Here is a 14752-nt window from a genome sequence, read left to right on the forward strand (position 1 = left end):
TCATGCATACTCCAATGCAGCGAACAAAATGTTGAAATGTATGAGTGTAATGCAGGTACAATATCAATGATGCAACCTTACCCTTTGCAATGGAAATGTATACGAATGTCTGTTAGCTGTTGACTCATTCTCCAGCAAATAGCATTAGATTTATCATGATCAGTAATTATTAATAGGAACAAATACATTGGTAACGCAACAGCCATCGCAGCAGATACACGCGCAGTACTGAAGGCCTTCTACAAGGATGCTCAGTATCACACAGCATTTCTGGATGAGATCTTTGCAGTGACGACCGAGCTCACCTTTACGCTCGTACCAGCAAAATGTTAGCTATAAAATGCGTCATTGCTGCATAGCAGCCCCTAGCACGAACAAGTTGCGCTGCGCTGCAACAGAGAACACGATGCGAAGAGAGAAAGTTCAAAGACAGCTACAGAGAAGGAACGAAGGCTGAGAAAAGTGTTCTATTAAACAATCTCTAATCTTACAGAAACGTCAAGTTGTGTGAAGAGCTCCATCCAGGCTGACGTTTGGGGATTAAGAAGATCGACGCTGAAGTTGGCAGAATGATGTTGATATTGATGATCCTTTGTACACTGTTCCCAACTGTAAATGTCAGAAAGTAATTTTCATTTCAATCAAAATGATAGTCATGAATTTTCTATTTATATTCTAATATAACAAGATGATAGTCATTTAAACATAGAAGGCATATCTTGATGTTTTGATCTACATAATAATAATACATTTTCGAAGCGACCACCAGTTGGAATTAATAGAGTGCATGTGAGTTCAGAAGCATTTCTTAGTATCGAGAATTCAAGTATTAGGAATTTATTTGCAAGCATTGATTTCTAGTATTTGAAGCATACGGATAACATTCCAACCTAAAACGTGCATTTACCAGATAGCTATACGATACATACCGCCGCAGATCTCAGTTGGCAATGTATTTCTTAGCTCGTTAAGATCATTGAAGTTCGCAAGCCGTCTCAGGTTGTTTGATGTCCCAGAAATGCTAATTATCTGGTCAGAGTCGGCGTTACTTCCAACAGCAATGCCGTAGATGAAGACATTCCCTTTCCGCATGTTGAGGGCAGGACCAGCAACGTCATCATGTGAAATACCATAGGTAAACAGCACGGCCACCTTAGTAGCCCGGGCCCTGGCTCCATTTCTTGACGAGAATCCAAATCTTGAAGCATAGTCGATGGCTCTTCCTGTCATTGTTGATCCATATCCTCCAATATACCTGATGTCATCTAACTGGCGTTGTATGGACTCATAATCTGAGTAGGTATCCAGAGCAATCTCCATTCGTGCATCTTCTGCATACTGTATGATACTGATTTGGGTACTATCGGGGCCTATATCAAAATCACTTATGATCTTTTTGACGAAGCTCTTTTGCTTTTCAAAGTTTTCCTCACCCACGTTCTCAGTACCAACCAACACGAAAACAAGATCCAGTTGTGTTTGGCAAGTTGGAGCTGAAATGATTAAAGGATTTGATGGATGTCATGAATAGAAACATGTAAAAGTATTATTTTTCTTATTATACATATGCTACATGAATCATTTTCTTTTCCCCACTACGACAAAATCGATCAAATGTGTATACCTCACTGTACGAAGCACGTTGGCAATACCTACTGAGCCTGCGCGAAACCATATTTGGTATTTAGTCAACCTTAGAATTTTTTCCGTTACAAATTCTGACACGCAGACAGAATATCATCCTTCAATACGTGATCATGACCTAAAATGATACGTTATGTATACGTGCTATGCGACCTGTCGAGACGTACTGCTGTGAAAGTATAAGGAATCGGCTGCATTTCATGTAGTGTATGCGAGGTTTAATAAAATCAAGGTGCAGTTAAAATAAAATAAGAAAAATAAAATAAAACAAGGGTGCAGTAAAAGCCGGTTAAATAGATTAGTATTACACAAATGTTTATATACGAACCCGTTTCTTGGATGATATAATCAATGACTTCAAATTGTCCCAATACTCCAGTTGCTGTCGCATTTTCAATGATGTTAATGGCAGATGTTATGGCCGCATCAAATGCTTTGAACTCAACAACCACTGTGATGGTGTTTTCAGTAAGGCTTCCATTGGAGAAGAAAGGAGATGAAATCACGAACGGAATTGAAAAAAAAAAATCATTCACAAGCCATTAGCAAGAGGCTTAGACTCTGTTATGGAATGCTACATTTCATCGGTTAATGTGTTATGGTTGGAGATTGAAAAGGATTGTGTGGATTATTTCATGGATTATATATCCATATGATATGAAGCATTGTTAACATTTAAGGAAATTAGTACATTTACAAAGCTACAGTTACAAGGTTTTACATGTGAAAAAGTTAGTATGTTGTAGTAGATTAGTCAGCATGCAGCTTCTATTTGTACAACACCTCCACCATGTTCTTCTCTCCTTTGTGAAGAAAATCGTAAGAATATATTAATTGAAGCACCTCCATGATTGAAGGCATTGTAATTTTTTCTTAACTTACCCTGGTCCTATTTGGACAACAGAGATCGAAGCAATTGAACTCTGGTCTCCAACAAACATAAGGTAGAACTGAAAAAAAGAGAATAAGTCCAATTTCTTTTGTCACGTTTTATTTTCGTGCAAATCATAACACATAAACCTAACTTAAAGCTTTTATTCACAACAAAAGTCCACCATTTGCTACCTCATATAGCCATGCACGTCTGTCGAGATAATACGCATAGCCAGTAGTATCGAGCATTAAAATGGACTACGGTATGTAGTTGTTGAGTATATTTCATACCACGTTTTCTAGCTGCAATGACAGATCTACAAATTCGGATGATCTCCTTGATTGAAGATTCAGGGTGAAGTTGTAAACAAGCTGTAACTGCAGGTAGATAGGTCTGAGTCCTGAAAGCACGAAATATATGTTTCAAAGTAATGACTAGATACGGTCAAAACAATATTTAGCATACAAAACGTCATGCACTGTTTTGTATATTACAAATCTACATAAGTTGAAGGGAGGGCAAAAGGCCTTTACAAATTGGCGTCCCAAACACTGTAATAATGCATTCAGTTATATAAAGTTTTTTTGCGCAGCATTGGTACCAGGTACAATGTAGCATATACAAAAGCATATGAATCACAGTTAAATAAATTACAGACCTTGTCTTTTGTCATTTGTATGATTCTATTTCTAGATAGACGCATGTGTGTGTACGTAGTACTCCCTATCTTATAAAGCAGATGTGGATGTTCTTTCTCATACATGAAATAAGGCCACACTTACGCTCTTCAATCACCCTGATTTGGGCCGTGTTGATCTGTAAAAGACCTCCCTGTGGGCTGAAAGCTTGGAATCTGGTAGTGACATCAGTGACGGCATAAGGGGAGATGAGCATTTGGCATATAGCTGCGACAGAATTTCCGGGTCTGTAACAAAACCAATTGTTGAAAATTAATTAGCAAACTTAAAGAAAATACAAGGTGGAGAAATATGGTTGCCAAATCATCTGTGGTCCCCCAACGATAAAAATCTAGACTAAGGGATGAGGGAAAATAAACAATTCTTATCATGTTTCTCAGATCATATTGTATGTTTTGGTATGGTCATGGTTTCATGGACTGTGGCTGAAATAGTTGACACGTGCTGTGATGTATACTTCAGTCCTGAAGGAAGGACACCGAGTCACACTCCTCTGTATAATCGTTTAGTCGAACCAACTTAATAAACAAATGCATGCATGTACATTTTATACTACTGCAAAGCTAGGTGACGTGTTTTGTGACAGGGTTATATATAGATGTGTTTTCAATGTTATGCATTTTGAAGGTTCTTGCTAAAGTTAACCACTGACAACTGGAACACTGATGTTCTTATTTTTGCCACTACTTTATCAGGGTGAAAAATGTTACAGACAGTACATGTACATCATCATCATCTGGCGGCTGCGTTAGAGCAGACGACTGTGAGTTCCCTCCGGTTAGTCCTGTTCTGGGCGATGTCAGCAATGCGTTTCGGGGAAAGGTCCGAGTTGTTGTCGCCTATAGCAACCGTTGGATGTACTGTAGGTAGGTGGTGGGTTGGCGACCACGTCTCCTTCTACCATGAGGTGGCACGTAAAGTGCGTAAAGCCTGGATGGTTCTTCCTCAGGCATTCGCAGGGATATACATGTTCCAGGGATATATATTTTTATGTACACACAATGTCTACAATTCATGAAATTTTTGAAATATTTCTTACCCAGGTACAAAGGACATTGGCTGCACAAGAAATCCCGGAACACCTGCAAAGCTCAGGTTGACCTGAAATAGTTACGAAATATCTTGTAATGCTGGAATAAAATATTTCGAATATCCACTGCACATGCAACCATGCAACTTATATCCAAGAGTAAAATTCCCTGGAAAATTCCAAAGCAGTTCTTTCTTAGATTGAAAAGATAGACTGCTAACAGTAGACCACAAACTATTGTTTGGCAAAGACAGACTATATTGATGCAATTAAAACATAGCTATGTATACGGCATACGCATGCAGCACCAGTTATATGTCTACACAGAGAAGAAAGGTCGATTATATTACTTAGAAGAAAATATTATATCTAATATGTATGAGAGCTAAATTTGAAAATAGTATACAAAATCTCGGAAGGGAATGCCCTATGTATCTTGGTCTTTAACCTATCTACTCACAGCTTCATTCAACTGCGTGTACAACTGCAGAGATGTGGAAGTGTTGGCATCCAGGTAGTCAGTGGAATAGCTGTATGTGGTGATGGGGATGTTCACTATGTATGGCACACCGGAGCTGACTGTAACATGATTGAGGAATAATTTATTGAGCAACAAGTTTTTCTCATGTAGCCTTGGAGTACTTGGATTACAGAGTAGCTTTCAATTGTAAGACTCCTTGGCAGGAAAGTTTAGCAATTACATAAAATAAAGCAAATAGTGCATTTGAGGAAGTAGTGACCAAAACAAAAAGCAAATATCTTTTGAGCCTTATATTATAAAGCCCAGACATGTATGTTTCGTTGAGATACACACCTTGGCATAATTGTCTTGGCAGTGTGTTGCGTAGCTGTATGAGATCACTAGACGACCGTAGTATTGTCAGACTTGTTGGAGCTCCTGCAATGTAGTCTAGCTGATCATAGTCAACTCCACTGCCAATTCCTATGGCATAGGTGATCACATTGGATTTCCGCAGCGTTTGTGCTGCTGCCCTAACGCCATCAGAGGAAGCCCCACCAGTCAGCAGTATAGCTATTTTGGTTGAATCCTGTCGTGCCCCATTCCTGCTGGCAAACATATACTGCGCCGTGTGATCCAAAGCATTACCGGTGTTGGCTGTACCTCCAGTGTGTTGAATGGATTGAATGGCATTCATCAAGGAGGTTGGATTATCAAAGGAATCTAAGGCGAATTTGGTTTCAGCTACATCTGCATACTGTACCAGTCCGACTTGTGTTGCATCAGGCCCGATGTTGAAGTCTCCCGCAGTTTTTATGAGGAACCTCCTCATCATGTTAAACTCCTGCAGGTCAACACTGTCGCTACTGTCCAGGATAAACACCAGGTCCAGCTTCACAGGGCAGGTTTGAACTGTAGAAAGAATAATTCGTTAGATGAAGAAAACTATAAAAAAAACTGTAGGGGATGTACTATAAGTGTTGCTAAATGCTATCTAGCAATGTCTTTGAATTCAGACTTTACCTCACAGCTGTACATCCATTTAGCCAACAACACTGTGACAGTAATATAATTATCGAACAAAAGCATTGCCTTACAAGTAATGTTTCTAATAATAATTATGTACAACAATGACTACAACAGTTGAGTGATGACTACAACAGATTAGTGAGTATAGCTATAGCAAGTAAAACACTAGGGCAGTGACAAAGAATATTAATGATTCAGTTAATATTTAAAAAAGTTTATCAGAATATTATCGAATAACAAATACTCTATTCTAATATCTAATATGTCTAATAGCCATGCAGACAGTATATACAGCCTTTATGTACCCGAAGCTTTATAGGAAGTTACAAAACATACATACATGTAGTAGCGTTAGGTTTGTAAAACAAAACATATATGGTGTGTCTACATGGTGTAAGCTGTATTTATTTTACCTGAGGTGGACACAGTCCCATCAATGACTGGGTGACCTCTGATGTCCCCAGACCTGAATCCTGCCACCAGGGCAGTTTGGACAAAAATGCTGGATGGTTGGGAGACAATCAGTGTCACGTCTGCAATGAGACTTGTGGCTGTATTCCTGAAAAAAAATAGTGATATATAAAACGTCAATTACTAAATTTTCAATATACATAAAAATAACGTATCCTGCTCTACGCATGGAAAAGAACATACGTAGTTGGCATACATGTATAGTGTTGATTGAGCATATCTGTCTTGGGACCTAGAGGTAATATAAGAGTTTAAGCAAATGTAGACCTGATATATTGCAACTGAACTGATAAACTTTCAGTTCTTTCATTGAAATAAATGAATATGGTCAACCTGCCATGGGTTGAAGAAATACTAATTAATAGCAGACATCAATTACTGATCATGTTGTGGATTGAATTTGATTATTCTAGCGTTCAACAGTCCCCACTGCCATTTTGTGCTAAAATGAATTGCAGTGTAAGAGATAGTTACCCTGGTCTGAACGCAGTTGGAATAACAGACAGTAATCCTGTGACATTTTCTATCCCAGTCAACTGTAAAAAAAGGCTTTGTTTATTTTCATATAAATTTCCATCAAAGCATTGTAAAATCATAAACCTTTAGGGAAAGGCTAATTTCAAGGCATATCAATTTCATTTATGAGTTTAGAACTCTTCTCCTTAGTTTGTTCAACTGAGGACACTGTCCCCAACCAAAAGCAGCCACATTTATCTAGAGACCAATGTGACATGAAAATTCAATGGTATCCTTGATTATATATTAGAATAAATCAATAACGCTATAAATAATATCAATAATCTATTACTGATCAATAAAGTCACAATGTACCTTTGACTCAAAGATGTTTGTCCAACTGGCAAACACTGCAGAGTTTGGCTGACTTAGCCCAGGTGTGTATGTGTAGTTAACCTCAACCATCACAAACAACGACAGGGAGTCTACAGAAAAGCAATACATTGATTACAACTTTACATGTAACAGTAGGTCAAATAATTTCAGAATATAATGCCATAACACCAGAAGAACTTCAGTCAGACATGATACATGTTGCCATGATGTGTCCATTTCTCAATATATATAGCAGCTCACAAACCTAATTTAATGTTGCAAATGTATACTTGTATAGTTTACGTAATGTAGTGGGCATTGTCCATGCTGCATACATGCAGGTCGGTATACAGTCATTGCATTTACAGTCATCCTTTTATCAATAAAATCATCTGGCACTATGACCATGCAAGTCATTTTTGACAGACCAAAACAAACACAATGGCAATGGTGTCCCACATGTACTCGTACAGTCATTTATTATACCCGCTGCTAACATACGAATATAGCGGTTCCTGTCAAATTTTTATAGTGCACAGATGAAACTAGTTTAACCAAACGAAACTGCACTCTTACCATCATCTCTGACATCTACAGATTCGACTGTCAGATTCCCCAGCTGAGTTGTGGCCGGATTTACAATGCTCATGATGCCAGCTTGAGCGTAAGGGTGAAAAACCAGCCGGAAAATGTAGCTGTATTCCAGAGGTCTGTTGAAAGGTAGTTTTATGGTCAAATTGTTTATAGCTACCAAATACTTGGTTTGGATACAAATTATTCATTCATTTTGTTTCATTTTTTTCTGTTGAAAAATACAACTTAATCAACTAATCATAGCTAAAACCAAATGTCTTTCCATCTTCACAGAAAATTTCATCAACTATTTTCTACTCTAGAGATTAAAGTATGAAATGAAATACTTTCTTCTTATATCTCTATCCATCCTTCGACCATAACATTTGTTTGTGGTTGGACAAACTTTTGCAATGTTCTACCTACCGAATAAGGTTGATTGGTGCCACTGAAAGGATCCCATTCTGGTAGGAAAGTCCGACCTCGTTGAGCTATGGTAAATACCAGATAAATGTCATGTAATTCACAGCATCTTTAATCATACAGATGATAAATAATTATAGCTTCTTGCTTTACAAAATTACTTACCATACTGGTCATTCGATAAAAGCCTACGCAGCGTTTGAGATGTAAGCAAGCAATTAAAAAGTGCAGGACTGGTTTAGACCTAATGTCATCATACCTACGTGCATATAATTAGTACTTCAGTACTATAATTCATTGATTTTTCAATAGTTCTTACCACGGTCTGAAGGCAGAAAAACTGTTGTCGTAAGATGGGGGAGCAGGGCACAGACGTAACATCTAGGGACAAGATTAAATTGGTACTCCTTCCAACTGAAAGAAAGAATTTTTTTAGTTTAGTTTCTAATAGATAGATAATGTCGAACATTATTGTTTAAATATCTACTGTGTACAAGAAAAACGCAGAAATTTAAAGATGATGTCACAATCGTTGCTTGAAAGAAATGTCAACATTTTGGACTGATTTGCAAACTGTGGATTAAAAGCAACAACGCTTTTTAATATAGTTTGGTCACTGTGTAATGGTTGAATGTCACACCAGATAACTAGATTAAGCAAAATCTGGTACATACGTTCACACAGGCGACTTGGAAGGCGGTTGCTGAGATCTTGTAGCTGCCCAAAGTTGCCCAGACTAAAGACGTTGTCCGGAGTTCCTGCGATTGCCAGTAGCTCATTCATGTCCACATTTGATCCGATCCCAACAACATACAAGCTGATGCCAGCCTGCCAGGCTGCCATTGCATGTTTGTCAACGCTGTCAGTCGACATGCCATCTGTTAAGAGAATAGCGACCCGTCTTGCTCCTGGGCGGCCACCGTTTGAAAAGGAGAATCCGTACTGTCTCATTTCGTACAGCGCCAGTCCTGTGGCCGTCCCCCCGCCTTGGTACATGACCACATCTATAGCCTGATTAATCCCATTGATGGATCCGTAGGTGTCCAGAGCAAGTTCTTGAACAACGAAGTGGCTGTACTGAAACACACTTATCTGGGTTTCTGAAGGTCCGATGACGAAGCCTCCTACAACTCTTTTCACAAAGGACTTCATGCGTTGGAAGTTGTCGTAGCCAACACTGCCAGAACCGTCCAGGACAAAAACTACATCCAACTTTGCAGGGCACACTGGTACTGTAGCGGAATAAGGCAGGTTATTCAGAGGATTGCTGATTAATCGTACATAAAGAGTGGTTCCAGTGATTATGGCAAATGCAGCAAATAAAAATTGACTTTTGAATTCCTTGCCCGAAATTTTACCTGAATTTACAGTAACTGTATTATTTCGTCACGATGCAGAATCCAAAACGTAACTAGTGGTATCGTAGAAGAGTAATCAACAAAGCTCAGTTACAGTTAAGATAGCATTGGCTATTGGTAAAGGTGATGGAGTTTTGATTAATCTACATTTATTGCAGTCTATGTCTAAAAGTTGATATAACAGACTTACAATCTGGACTAAGAGTTCCCTGAAGGAACATTGGGGTCGCAGCCACAGAAGCGTTGAAATTGACGAGAACAGCATCGGTGACATTAGCACTCACAGAGGTAACAAAGGACACTAGTGTTGTCGTCGCTGCATATCTGCAGTGAAATAAAAAAGCAAAAACACATAGTTACCAATAAATATTGTTTTGAAGGTTTCTGACGACGATAAGTTGATTTTGTGTAATTCTTACATCAAATCCATGCACATCTAGATGTACTTACGCTTTTGATGATCACAAAGATAATATGCTCAGAGAAACGATTAGAACTCGAGAAAGGGAAACTATATTAATTCCTTTCTACATAAATTTGCATTCTATAAAACACAATCATTAAAACGCCGTATAGTTTTCTATAAATAGGTTTTTGAATCAGGCTCTTGTTGTTGAATGCTCAACAGTGTTAACTTTTTCATTGTATAAGCTTAGCCTTTATCAAAGATTCTGATAAAGCATACCCAGGGGAGATGCTGGTGACCCTAGCAAAGTTGACGCTGGTCGCAAAGCTTTGCAGTAACTGTGAAATGTAATAGACATACAGTAATCAATTTATCTGAATAATGATAAAAACGTGTACAACACTTACACATATCATAATCGTCATCTTCATCATTTAGGGTATTAGTTTTTCTAATAGAGCATTCCAAAAAAAGCCCTTTTACGCAACAGTTCAGTACGTGTATTACCATAGAGAAAGACAGCATAGTTGAAAATTGAATTTTTATGCTTGAAAAATATACGCAGCCCCAATGACCTATGTGATCTAGTTCAGATTTTCATTTTTCTTCCATGTGAACAAATTAAACGTTGGCCATCATAGTTCAATCATAGTGGACATAGAAATAGTGAAATATGTTTACCTGGTATGTAAAAGTGATACGTAGTACCGCAGCCTCATAGCTGGAGATGCTTCGCAGCTCTGATGTGAATGTTCTGTTCACCTCCACAATGCCATAGAGAACTCCAGGATCTAACCATGAATAGGAAAAAGACATTGCAATTATTCATTTAGCATATATAGCAGCTTTCCCGTAAAGGTTATTCTTTTATTCTGTTATCATTATGCTGTTCTGTTATTCATAACATATGTGCAGCTTCGTAAATGATTGTGTTGATTGCTTCGCTGATTGTAAAATACGTTTAGGGAACATTACCGTTGTCAATATTAATACATACAAGTTTGAAGTTGAATTTAGCGAAGTTGTAATACATTGCACTGTTCAGCAGAATTAGGGTTCTTGTGTTCTTATCAATCACACCAAGAATTGTTGCTATACTTCCCAATCATTTATTTAGGATCCATTTATAAAATAACAAAAATACATCTAAATGAACATCCAGTAGTCTTGCTATATAAACAGAATGCATATCTAGTAGCTGTACAAAGTTGTTATTACCGTGGGCATCAAAAGTAACAGCAGTGATAGTCACATTGCCAAAGGTTCGAGATGATGCTACTTGGTTGATGATGACTTGAAGCTCATTGACAATGTATCCCAGACAGTTCATAGTGAAAACCACTCTGACTTTGTTGCTTAGACTATGGGGAGTAAACACATTTGGTTTAACCAATTACAATATAGTTCGTATCTTAAACTTAATTTTAAATAATATTTGAAAATGATGTCTACGTGAAAATCTTGGAAACTTTAAGTTGTCAAAGGTTTTATATTCACACCTTGGCTGGAAATTGATGTTAACAGTGACGAGGTTGGCAAAACGTCCAAGCACAAAATTCAGCTGCAACAAAAGGCAAGTAACAATATAAAAATTTGAATAATGATAACATATATGAGTGATACATATTATACATATGAGAACATGAGTGGTAGATATTCAATTTACATTCAGGTAACCAATTGTTGCAAAGTAAGCAATGCTCTAGCGGCTAGCTCAACAATTCTGAACTTTGTTTTGAAGCTCACTCACTGTACAGTACATCTTTATTTGTAAAATCATGCCCGAAGGCTAATTTCTTTTACACAGTGAGAGATACTATACGGTACAATGCAATAATAGGGAGCAGACAACTATTGTTTGGAAAAACTTAAACTATACTTATACTACTATGATTGCTTTTATGAGGTTTGACTTCTTCTCTTCTTTGAAGGAAGTGAGTGGGTAATGAATAGTCCTGCGTTATGCATAATGAGTGGGTTTTGTGTTCTTAGCAGGAACACAGTCCTTTGGTATAATGCATTACCTGATTAAGAAATGTTGCTCGAAGGGTGATGAAGGACGCTGATGTTACATTCAACAACTGGATACTGAAGTCCTGGTCCAGATCTACAGTGGCCACGCTTACCACACTGCTGCCATCTGATTGTGACAATCATAAAATCAGCAAAAGATTAGTGACCCCGTCCCTTGTAAACATACACTGTGTCCCGTATGATATTGGAATAAATCAACATTGTCACATCAATTAAAGTTTGGGAGAGGCACACAAACAAGTTTCACACATGAAGGAAAGCAAAATGTTCAAGTTTCGGGATTTTTTAATGCATCAAACTGGATAACTCAATATACATGAATAAACATGTTGCATCATTGTTTACATTTATCATTCTTCTGAAACACAATAGGAATATTAGAGCTGGAGGGATGTAAGAAACTGGTGTCCTGCTCAGTGCGAACTCTTAGAATTTAGTTTTTTTTATTATTCCAACATGTAATAACCAGACTTGGTGACGGCACACTCAAGTTTTTTTTCAACTTATATTAATGCCGCCACCAAAACAGGGGACAAATACATGACAGGACAATACTCATTTTCACCTGAGCGAAGTGAGGAAAGTCGTGTAAAGTGCCTTTCCCAAGGGCACAAGATCGGTGGCATGTCAGGACTCGAACCCGGGACCTCTCGATTCCGAGTCGCGCACTCTGCCGCAACGCCACACAACCCCACACGAATTTAGTTATAAGAGCGTTTCTCAAGAACAATGTTGTTTTCTCATTTAGATAGAAACAAGGGAGGAAAGTAAAGAAATGTAGGCAGTTCTTTACCATCACAGAATCTGTTTGCTAGACTTCCCGTCATAGTTAGCAAGGAGTCATAGTTCGATGCACCGAAAACTCTGTCTGGAGAACTAGCGAGCTGTTGCAGTTCTGACTGGTCAGTTCCAGTACCAACACCCATGGTGTAGACGATGATTCCAACAGCCTTGACGTCCTGTACAGCCCTGGTGATGGGCTGGGTGGACATCCCATCAGTGATGACGACTGCAACCTTGCTGGCAGTAGGCCGCCCACCATTCTGGACGCTAAACGGTCAAACATGTATATGAATTTTTTGCGATCCCCAAAACAGTTAGTATATACGCTTAGCTGGTCCCTGTCTGGATAAAACACAAGCTAAGATAGGATGTAGAGAAGGTATCACGTTTGGCGGGGCCTAGGACCATAACCATTTAATTGCTTAAGGAATAAAACATAAAGTTGCACTCAAGGTCAATGTAAATATGTATAAATCGCATTATGCTGACAGCGTACAGAAAGGTAAATCTCCATGAGATTTGACTATCAGTTGGATGGGATTTTATATGTGGTCACGGAAAAACAAATTTAAGGAACACCTGTTGTGTAACAGTTCCATGTAAGCTATTGGCATGCTACGGTTTCTCCAATATTTCCTACTGGATATTTTCCCATTCTGTGCATATTGGTTTGATTTCAAATTACACGTATCACAGTTTAGTTACATGAATAAGATCTGGTACTCTCAGTCCCGGTGGGCAATAAAATAAAGCACAATCTTCTTGACCACCCTACAAGTAGAACATAGGGCTAACTCAATGGGATTAAGTACCTGAATGCATTGTTAACCAGTTCATAGAGGGCCAGGTGAGTATTGGTACCTCCACCCTTGTAAATCATGTCATCAACTGCCGTGTTGATGTCTTCCAAGGTGTCATAAGAATTCAGACTGAAGACGGTTGTTACATCAGTAGAATACTGGAGGATGCCAAGCCTTAAGGAAAGAAATATCAGCATTGATAGCATAAAATGGTTTCATAACTCTTTCTTAAATAAGAAAACAGTTATTTTAAACCCCTTCGCATTTCAATAGCAAATAATTAATCTATTTATTATTTATTTATTTATTTATTTCGGTGTTCACTACTAGAGGAGTGTGAATTAGCATAGCACTCCTTAGCACTCATGTTACTCATTAGCATATCACTGCTTTACAGAGTGGCCCTGGGTACATAAATACAAGACAATAGATACAAGAAAATATATACAAGCCAATAATATAAACAGGACATCAATCATATGTGTCACATTTTTCTGCTGATATTACCTTGTTGCTCCTTGTCCAAAGTCAAATTGAGTAGTAAGCCTCTTTACAAATTCCTTTAACGTGTTGAAGTTATCAGCCCCAACACTGCCCGAGTCATCAAGTACAAGCACCAGGTCCATCTCCACTCCACATCGGGGAGCTGTAACATGGTTTGGAACACAAAATCAGAGATTTCAAACTTCCAGGGTATATGCAATGTTACAGTAGTAGTATAGATGCATCATAGATTATTTCATTATATCAGATATGATTGTATGAAAAAAACTCGCTATAATTACACAACAGTTTATGTTTCATATATTCCTGGGAAGTGCATCCTGGCCTTGGGCCCAGAGCATACTCTGTGTCCGGCCGGTCACTTTGGAACCCAGGCAGTAGCGATACATCAAATCTATTACAATTCACAAGAACAGTACATGTGGAGCGTGGCAAACATAAGATACCTGCCAGAAGACCAAGGCAATAAATACACACGGCCAATCTAAAAAGATAATGGCTATATATTCTGCCATTGCATCACCATGCAAATCACATCTCTATTCATTAATACATTGCACAATTCAGACAGTCATTCTATCTACAACAGTGCAAAATGAGTACTAAAAGGCAAAAGGATTATAACGTTTTATCCATCACTTACTACCAGCGTTTGAAGGACACAATTCACTGAACTGAAAACTTACCATCGATGGATAGATAGCCCGAACCGGCGAGGATATCCAGAGTTCCAACCATCTGATTTGAATCAGTAACATTCAGGTAGGTGGAGACAATGTTTGACACAGCTGTTTGAGCACAGTTCATCTGGAAATCAACCCAGGTTGTTGTAGC

At 38.3% G+C, this 14752-nt stretch overlaps 1 protein-coding gene across 1 annotated transcript; it reads right to left on the reverse strand.

Moving 5' to 3' along the window:
- Window positions 1-10439: 10439 nt before the first annotated feature.
- LOC109472055 (von Willebrand factor A domain-containing protein 2-like) lies at window positions 10440-14752 on the reverse strand. Its single transcript, XM_019771631.1, has 8 exons — window positions 14605-14752; window positions 13922-14060; window positions 13427-13588; window positions 12625-12881; window positions 11822-11937; window positions 11297-11358; window positions 11016-11158; window positions 10440-10588 (listed from the first exon to the last, which is right to left on the reverse strand). The coding sequence occupies exons 1-8, from the start codon at window positions 14723-14725 to the stop codon at window positions 10440-10442; spliced, it is 1149 nt and encodes a 382-aa protein (XP_019627190.1). The 5' UTR covers window positions 14726-14752.

Source organism: Branchiostoma belcheri, unplaced genomic scaffold (genome assembly GCF_001625305.1).
Source record: "Branchiostoma belcheri isolate BF01 breed outbred unplaced genomic scaffold, Haploidv18h27 scaffold264, whole genome shotgun sequence".
Taxonomy (NCBI): domain Eukaryota; kingdom Metazoa; phylum Chordata; class Leptocardii; order Amphioxiformes; family Branchiostomatidae; genus Branchiostoma; species Branchiostoma belcheri.

Bases quoted from the DNA above. Each gene is read 5' to 3' on its own strand.
- LOC109472055 (XM_019771631.1), bottom strand. From the start codon at position 14,725: ATGAACTGTGCTCAAACAGCTGTGTCAAACATTGTCTCCACCTACCTG. The intron at 14,061-14,604 runs GTAAGTTTTCAG...ACCATGTTACAG, and splicing joins GGGCTATCTATCCATCGATG to CTCCCCGATGTGGAGTGGAG. The intron at 13,589-13,921 runs GTAATATCAGCA...TCTTTCCTTAAG, and splicing joins TTTGGACAAGGAGCAACAAG to GCTTGGCATCCTCCAGTATT.